Raw genomic sequence first — 9410 nt, forward strand, 5'->3', positions numbered from 1 at the left:
ATGGCGCATTGTAGGAATGATAGCATATATAATTCTTTACTGTCCCACCTTTTCCTCTCTCAAATAAGGGCCATGTGTCATGTTAGTGTATGCAACTCTTTGCATAATGATGTAGCAAACTATAGACATTGCACAGGATTGCACAGTATACATGGTGAAAAAAACTAGGTAAAACTTGCAACAGTTTAAGTTATGGATATTCTGTATTTCAATAATTTGAAAAGATTAAAAATGTTTAATGCCTTGTTTTAGTTATAAATTTAGATGGGGATAAATTATAAGAGGCATCACAATGAGTGAATTAACTTGTTTAGTTTATATGAAATTGGTTTTACATTTAATGACAGTGTATGTTAAGGTGTGTGTGTGTGTATGTGTGTGTGTATGTGTGTGTGTATGTGTGTGTGTGTGTGTGTGTAGTGAGTTAAGATGAAAGAGAAAGAGAGAGACACAGAGAAACTGCCCCTCCTTGAACAAAAAAAAGGGTTAAATTCTTTAATACTGGAGTTAAATTGTGTATCAGTCTGTCTGTATTTCCCATAAACTCTGCTGTAATAAAACTAGAGACACCCTGTGATTGCTTTGAGGCACTTCAATAGTCTCAGGTATAAAAAAGCAATTCCATCAACATCCCCACACTAGATTTGGCATTTTAGGAAGTGAAGTGAGGACCGTGGAAAACTTTCAGCCTAATACACTAATCCCCTAACTCAAAAAAGTATTTTCTGGAACAGTCATCCACCTAAATGTTTCTACAGATCAGAGTTTTTCCTACGGGAATAAACTCTAGTTAAATGAACATGTGCCTCACTGAAGTAGACATTGTACATAGGTAAAAATTGTTCCTAAAAGCTAAAAGTCAGACAAGGCTAAAAGGCCAACAAAGCAAGCCTCAGCACTGTGTGTGGCAGTGTGTGGCATTATCTCACCGAGGAGAAGCTAAATAGCCATTGGCTTCAAGCTCTTTGAACATAGGCCCAGCTACAGGGAGCTTCCCGCTTATATATAACAGCTCTCAAGCTGCCAGTGCTGCCAGCGCTCCAATGTGCTGTATTCAGCTCAGATGTCCTTTCACACAGCAAACAGAAAGAAAGAAAGAAAACAGATCGAGTCCTGAGGCTGCTGACCAACTAGGCACAAAATCACATCAACAGCATACCTTGTGGCATGCTGGGACATTAAAATATAATCGTAAAACACAGTCGCATCGAAGACTGGAAAGAAGAGCTTTAAACCCAGACACCATCTAGCCCACAGAAATGTTCCGAAGTTAAAAATAACACTTGGCTCACGCAGGAGTTAAGGGTGTCCTATCAGTGTCTCAGGAGGTGGGGGGGCTACTTCCCTCTCTGGAGAGTAGAGAATTATAAAAGCATCCACTCCTGTTATTTATGTAGCAATTTGTCTCACAGGTACATCCAAACACTTTTTCTAGAAAATGGCAAGATTCTCTGGGATCACAAAAAAATACTTCTAGATAGTTAATAGGCAACTATAATGGTAAATCGAAAATAGGGCCTCTTAAAGTTGTAGATAAAGAGCCCCAAGATGTGAAGGCATTGTAATCTCCAGGAAGTCTATGAGGGATACCCTGAGGCTTTGGGGTTAGAAATCTGTGGAACAACTCCATCCTGGGTTATGATATATTTCAGGGCTCCTTCAAGATCAGGAAACTCAAACCACACTTAGTCTTATTTTGAAGTAGAATTTCCTTTCATTAGCTTACATTCCTGACATTGTACACATTGATTAGATTTCTCTATGCATTATTGGAGCACATGAAGACGGCATGACAATATCACTTCTCCAAGGTCCTGGACTGATTTATATCACCCCAGTTTCCAAAGGTACACGTCTACTGTGTGGATAAGCCACTTGGGAACTACTATCCCAAGTGTGCAGATGCATGTGAAATCATCAATCCCACTTTACATTTTAATGATGCAGAAACTAGTTTCCAGACAGGTCATGCAGCCCAGCTTAAGACAAAAGCAGGACTGAAGCAAAGGGCTAACTCTAGTGTAGCACTCTTCTTGTTACATAACATACTTGATTTCTTATGATCAGAAAATGTATGTTGTTTCAATGTACCCAGTACAGTGAGAATAAATGTATATCATTTATTCATGGAAAATATACTAACTCCAGCAAATACTATCTTACAAACAAACAATTAAAAAATGAGAAACCAACAACAGGGATGAAGAAGTTGAGAGCGTTGTGTTAACTCAGAGACTGAGCAGACATCCTGGTGGATGATAGAAATTTGATTTGAGCTTTAATGACCAGCTTACAGCTTGAATATGTTATTTAACTTTTCTGAAATTGTAAATACTAAAGAATTCTAAGAAGTAAACGCAGTGGGTCATATAGAGCATCCAACCTACAGTATAAAGTGTTCAACTAGAACTGACCCAGTGATGTCGATTCTGAACTAGCAAGGAAGAGCTGTACCACTTCTGGGAAATTTCTTTAGTTCTTGGCCTCTCGATTTCCTCAACTTAAAAGTGAGATAAAACCAAATTAGTCCTGATTTCCTTCCATTAAATTCATTGGACAGGGGTGTAACTCAGTGGTAAAGCATTTTAGTTAGCCCATGAAAGTTCCTGGGTTTAAGATTTAGTACAAAACATATTATACATATGTGTGCATGTATACAAATATATTATATATTATATATACAGTTATATAATAATATCAACAATCATTTCAATATCTTGAACATGTCCCAAATACTGGATAGATCTGGCTACCACCAGAAAGATATTTTCACATTTAGCAAAAGTGGTTCCCATTCTACGCCAGTTCCAATGCTTGGAGCTGCAGAAACATGTCATAGCTATACCTAATGCACATCTCTAAACTCTGTAAGGAAGTCTGTAGCCCTGCTCCGTTGTTGCCACAAACAATATGCATGACTTTTGGATAAGTGACGTCTGTCTAGTTCTGTCTCCTTGGGAAACAAGAGGTAGAACCACCTAATCCCTTTAATGGTTCTTGTAGTTTCCACAGTGAACATCTCTTTACAGCTTCAGTACGGGTTTGAAGGGTGGAGGCCACCCAAGGGGCAGGCAGTGCTCACAAGGTCATAGATTCTGCTCTTTGTGGATCTCCTGAGACAGACCAGGTTCTGCAGGCATCTGGGCATACAATGGCTAGCTTTGTACCTTAGTGAACAACAGTGGTGAATACAGGAGAATTTAAAGAACAACCTTCTACTGAATATAGTCAAGGAATACGTCCTTCTCACAAGCTTGGACCCTTTTTCCTCTTCGGTCTTTCACTTTGGCTGGCTGAAAGTACTGGGTACATTGAAACAACATACATTTTCTGATCATAAGAAAAATAGTCTAGGAGCTGGAAATGTGGGTCAATAATTGGCTAATGTGTATTGTGCCCAGGTTACATACCCAAAGTGTGGGAGAAAGAGGGGGTAGTTGAAAAAACAGGGCAGACTAAGAGACAAATAAAAAGATGGACAGAGAGGAAGACAAATAGAGGAGGGAGACAGACAGACAGACAGACAGACAGACAGAGAGACAGAGACAGAGACAGAGACAGAGAGAGAAGCAGTTCTAAATCTGGAAATAATACCATTTATATGCAAGCTTACTTCCAGCTCACTAAGTCATCTTTAGGAAACTGCATACTAGTTAAAAGCATAAAGTAAGCAAAGGTTGCATCTTGACTCCTTTATTTAATAACTGTATGATCAGTCATAAAATTTGGCCCCTCCATGTTCCCTTATTCAAAAATACAGAAAACAATAACACATAACTATGAAGACTGCTGGGAAAAGTTGCCAAGATAGTCATACCAAGCAGTCAACACAGAACTTACCATCAAGTATACAGCACATAGACTAACATCAAGCAAAAGTGAGACAGAGGCAGTTGGGGAAGATGGGGAACAGGGAGAAGAGAGGAGAGAAGGAGAGAGAGAAAAGAAGGGAGAGAGGTCGATCCTAAGACTCTAAAAGGTATCATCTAAAAGCCACGGTTCATGGGCTCCAAGTGGCATCTGCTGGGCCCTCTTCTAAGAAAACGCTGTGGCAAGGATTCGAAGCTGGTCTGATAGGTTTACTACTAGGATCCTGGAAGAACCAGGAGGAAATGAGATTATCATGAAAGTAGGAAAGTTGCCGTAGTTTAAGATAGGATCTTTAAAAGAACCATAAACACACGTAGGGGTTCATGCAGAAACAAAGAAGAAAGGGGGGTCTTCATCTGTGCCGTTTCAAGCTGGCAGGCATTAAAGGCTACAGGATTTTATGACTGTCTATTTCCCTAGAGACAAACTGTTTCGATTCTCTCAGTTGATAGATAAGTGCACGGGGCCCAGCGAGGTTAAACAACTCCATCGGAGGCAGTTGTACACTGGAAGGCAATGCTTCTACTTTTCTGGGATTTCCCACCCATTGCTTGCCCTGGTATGTTCAAGCACATGCACACACACACACACACACACACAGAGAGAGAGAGAGAGAGGGAGAGAGAGAGAGAGAGAGAGAGAGAGAGAGAGATCACTTTTTCCAAATCTCAAAAAGGTTAAATAATTAAATATATATATATCAATTCCAACCCCCCTCTGGTTCTTTGCAGTTTCCCATGGGGTCTCTGGTAAACCCCATCAACATCAGTTCTCTCCACATCCCTCTCTGCAGGTTCTCCTCGCCCCCTTCCATTCCTTCCTTGCATCCATCCCTGAAAGGCTACTTCTAGAAGTTCCTCACTCTGAAGCTGATGGGTAACAGTTCTAATCTGAGAGTGCTAGCTTTCCTATGATGCCATCGGGAGAGCTACTAAAGTCTCTTCCTAGTTTCCTGTTTGGGTGAGGCTGATTCCTCCCTCCCCAACTCTCATGGAGAGCCTTCAGATGTGCCCTAAGGAGAACAGGGGAGGAAGACACCAGGAAGGAAAGCTGATGACTAGAAGAAGGGGGGAAGCCAATAGGAGAACTCTGACCAATCTGCCAAGTCTGGATCCTGGAGATCGCTCTGCTGCTGAGTGACTCAGTGCTGAGTGGCCAGAACTGCCCAGGGGATGGCACAGGTTTAATTACACGCTCTGGTAGCTGACTAACAGCAGGCTTGCGCTCCAGACTACACTCACAGGAAGTGGGCAGAGGCTATCCCAAAGTGACAGATTCAAGGAATTCTCACTCCTTGTAGTTCTCTCTCTCTCTCTCTCTCTCTCTCTCTCTCTCTCTCTCTCTCTCTCCCTCCTCCCTCCCTCCCCTCCCTCCCTCCTCTCTCTCTCTCTCTCTCTCTCTCTCTCTCTCTCTCTCTCACACACACACACACACATGCACAACCGGTGTTCTTGACTCTGATGGGCACAGCCCAAGCTCTCCCAAAGTTCGGGCACACCGTTGTTAACCTTCTCCCCTTGTGCTATGGAAAGATTGAGACCAATTGCTACATCCTCCAAGCCCCGCTGCCGCTGCACACCAGGGAATGGCTTTCTGTGAGTGACTAAAGCAGACAGACCGACAGACCGGGCATTTGTCACCCCTCCGCGCATGAGCTCGCCTGGACTTCTCTTAGTCTGAAGTTCTGTTCCAAGGCTGGAGACTTAAGTCTCACTGGCAGACAAGTGTGCTTCCCCAGAGTGCCTATTTACAAAACCAAAAGATGACTCTGTGTGTGCCCTATCCAACCCTCTTCCTACCTGAATTCCGGGACCAGGTTAGGTTGAAGCCCGTAGAAGGCAGCAGAGAGAGTGACCAGCCACCCGGGCTTGTAACTCCCATTCTCGCACTCCAGAAAAGGTGGAGACCACTTGACATGGCTCCTGTCCCCGCCAAGCCCATCTCTGCGCCGCCAGCTGTGGCCCAGGCCCCGTGGCCCCTGATTGGAGCCGCGGCGGTGCAAGTGGGGCCTCCACTTTCGCCGAAGCCCGTGGAACCACTCGGTCTCCAGAGTGGCGTTAGCCAGGTGGTGAGCGGAGGAGGACAGGTCCTGCAGCAGGATGCGACTCTCCTCACGGGTGGCCTGGAGGAAGACCTGCGGGGCGGGCGTGGACAGCGACTCGGTGCTGAAGGTGATGGCCGCCCGGGAGATGCTGGGCTCACCCTCCAGGAGACTTCGCACCAAAGCCTGGTACCACTGCAGGTCATCCTGCACGGTCTGCTCCCGAGACTTATTGCTCTGCAACATCATGTTGAGGAAGTTGGTGGCGTGTGTCAGAGTGTCCAGCGCCCCGTGCAAGGAAGGATGGGAACTGGCTAGGGACGGTGACTTCCCCGGCAGGCCCGCCAACTCATAGCGGCCTGAGCAGTTGGCTCTCTTCAGCTGGTGGAAGTCCCCAGTATAGAGGTAAGAGGCCACGTCCATGGGCACCTCCTCGGCTAGTTTTTGTGCCAAGATGGTGCCGTCTGTGGAGCGGCTCCAGGGAATAGAGGGGTCCGGGGCAGAGGCTCGCGGCAGCTGCTGACCGTGCTGCTTCCCCCTCGAAGTCCTCTCTCGAGAAGAATCTGGCCGTTCTGAAGGGTCGAGGCTGGCACCAACCTCTCCCAATCCCAGATGAGCGAGCAGGAGGCAGAGGAGTAAAGAGTAAGCCATGGCTCCCATCTGTCTAGCACAGAAGAGAGGAGATAACCGGAGGAGTCACTTTGTAAATTTCGGTCCTCAATTTATCACCAGTAAGACTTTTGGGGGAGAGGCTTCCTTCTCCAGGTGGAGCCCAGTCCAGATGGACTTTAAAATAGAATGTTTTGAAATTGGCCCAGCTGGTTCAGCTGCCGTCACAGACCCAAATCACCTGTGGCAATGCTGGCTGTGTCCCGCTCCACAATGGGTCTGCTCGGGATTACGCACCTCGCAGCCTTGAGCCAAACAGGTTACATCCCCGGCAGCTATAGTTAGCCCGCTTACGTCTTTCTGCTCAGCCGCTTCCACCGCCGCTCTCATTGAGGTGTGTTCAAGAGCTGGTGCTGATGCTGCTGATGCTGCTGATGCTGCCACCGCGGCCACTGAAGACGCTGCTCCATCATCTCACCCTTGGCAGGTCGTTCCCGCCTCCTGGCTCTGGCCCCTCCTCGACCCTTCCGCCCCGAGATGAAAGCGCGCACACGGATCCACGCCGCGAGCTCAGCGGCGAGTCCCAAGGAACCCAGGTTTTCTTTGAAGACGTTTGTGTCTCTGGAGTCCAGACTGCCAGGCAGCTGGTTAACTGGAGCCCTTACCATAAACCACACCGCTGCCTCTCCCTGCTCTCAGATGAAACCAGTTTAAAGAGACAGCTTGGCCGCAACCAAACCCTTGTAGGGCGGCTTCAAGTCGTCTTGTGCCCTGTTTGGTCGGCGCCTCTGTCAATCAGCTGACTGCCATTTGTTGGCTGGGGCGGGAGCTGTCCAGTGCTGAACCCGAGGCGCACTGAGGAGGCGGAGGAGGAGGCGGCGGCGCTGCTTTCACCCACTCGTGTTCCCTGATGACTCGGAAACCTGCAGGGGTGGCGAGGAGTGGGCGGGAAAGAGGGGAGAAGCGGCGCTTTTGGTGGCTGAAAGCGAAGGAAACTTGGGCTACTGAGCAGGAGGAGGCTGTAGGCATCTGGCTTGCTTAGTTAGATCAGCCCTTCCTTTTGCCTGGAAAAGAGGGAGAAGAGAGTAGTTTTCATTTCTGACTGAAACTGGGGAGGAGGGAACGTAGGATGGAAACGTGTCCTTCTTAGCATCTGCTCATTTTTTTAGGCAAATTATCAAATTCTCTTCCTCATTGTCGGTTAAGGAAATGATTAAACCTGGCCTCCCAATGATGGTCTTAGCTGTGAGAGAGTAATGGAGACATCTACTGGCTGAGCGTCAAGGAAAAATAAATGTCATATTTAAGGAATCTCTTCTTCGGAGCCAGAATGAAAGCGGAGCTCTGACAATAAAGATGTGTGGAGAGGGGACATGACCAAGAATTGCGTGTTGTAGACTGTGAGAGAATGAGGACGAGAAAGAGTGAATCTGTAGTGTGTGGGATACAAAGTCACTGTCAGTGAGTTACTGGAATTGATGAAAAACAGCTCAGACTTCAAGGGAGGGCTCCAGAGATGTGTCAGCTCCTTAAAGAATTGGGAAGGGCCCCTAAGCCACCTGGGTATATCACTTGAAGTTTCCTGTGACATTTCCCTGTTGCATCTGCACTTTCCAAGTGGGCCTCCACTTTCGAATTCCTCAAGAAGACACATGTAGAAAATCCCAGGTTTATTTTAGTCCCCAACTAACAAAAGTGTCACTCATGCCAGTCCAAGAGACTTACTGTACTATATATCATTTTGTTCTGGCAAGAAAATACCTTAGGCTATTCTGGGTTTCTATCATTACATACTGATAGGTAAGGAAAAATGTTTGTTTAGCTCTTAGCGTTGCACAGTGGGTGTCCAAGATCAGGTGGTCCCTGATTTGGGTGACTGGTGATGGCCTTCTGGAGAGCATGGAAGACAGTATGATGCTCAGTAATATATTGAGGAGGGAGAGAAGCCAATTGGCATCGAGAGGAGGACTAAACAGGGTTTTTATGACAATCTAGTCGCACAAAGCCCTACTGACTCTCAGCATGAAGCATTCATCCACTAGTGAGAGTAGAGACCCCATAAACTAGTTGCCTTCTACTAGGTCCCACCCCTTAAAGTTTTACCATATTAACACGTCCACGCTGAGGACAAAGCTTCCAGTGAAAGAGCCTTTGGAGCACTATCCACATCAAGTAATAACAACGTCTAAGTACTGGGATGTAAGAGACAAAACAAGGAATTTCTTCCCAATCACAATCATGGTGGTACATTGAATATCTAGAACACTGCTGGCACTGTACAGTAGGCTCTCACTATATACTTGGTAATTAGTGAAGGAATTAGATGGTGATGAACCTAGCTATCCTTTTCTCATGAGAAGAGTTTTGCTCAGCGAGCCAGGGATGAAGGCTTTTGGGATAGGACTTAGCAACCAGTTTTCTCAGCTGTTATATATGGTTTCCTAATACATTTTTGTGACTATGCTAACAATATAGTTATTTGATTTGTATTTACTTATAAGTAGATTCTGTGCTTATATCTGTCCTAGTTAGGAGTACTATTGCAGTGATGAAACACCATGACCAAAAAAGCAAGTTTTGGAGGAAATAGATTATTTCTACATCACAATCCATCATCAAAGGAAGACAGGAAGGAACAGAAAGAGGGCAGAAACCTGATGCAGAAGCTCATTCAGAGGCCATGGAGGGATGCTGCTTACTGGCTTTCTCTTCTTGGCTTGCTCAGCCTGCTTTCTATGGAACCCATAACCATCAATTAGCCCAGTGATGGCACCACCACAATGGTCTAGACTTTCTCATATCAATCGCTAATTAAGGAAATGCTGGCTTGCCTATAACCTGATCTTACAGAAGCACTTCCTCATTGGAGGTTCCGTCCTCTCTGATGACT

General features: G+C 45.8%; 1 protein-coding gene across 1 annotated transcript in view; it reads right to left on the reverse strand.

Annotated features, from left to right (window-relative positions):
• Nucleotides 1-7679, reverse strand: part of Gpr158 (G protein-coupled receptor 158) — a 367851-nt gene extending 360172 nt beyond the window's left edge. Inside the window, exon 1 of the mRNA XM_032884492.1 lies at nt 5670-7679. Within this exon, the coding sequence (XP_032740383.1) occupies nt 5670-6571 (902 nt within the window). The 5' untranslated portion in view covers nt 6572-7679. The remainder of the gene's footprint in view (nt 1-5669) is intronic.
• Between the last annotated feature and the right edge of the window lie 1731 nt (nt 7680-9410).

This window comes from Rattus rattus, chromosome 14 (genome assembly GCF_011064425.1).
Source record: "Rattus rattus isolate New Zealand chromosome 14, Rrattus_CSIRO_v1, whole genome shotgun sequence".
NCBI lineage: Eukaryota > Metazoa > Chordata > Mammalia > Rodentia > Muridae > Rattus > Rattus rattus.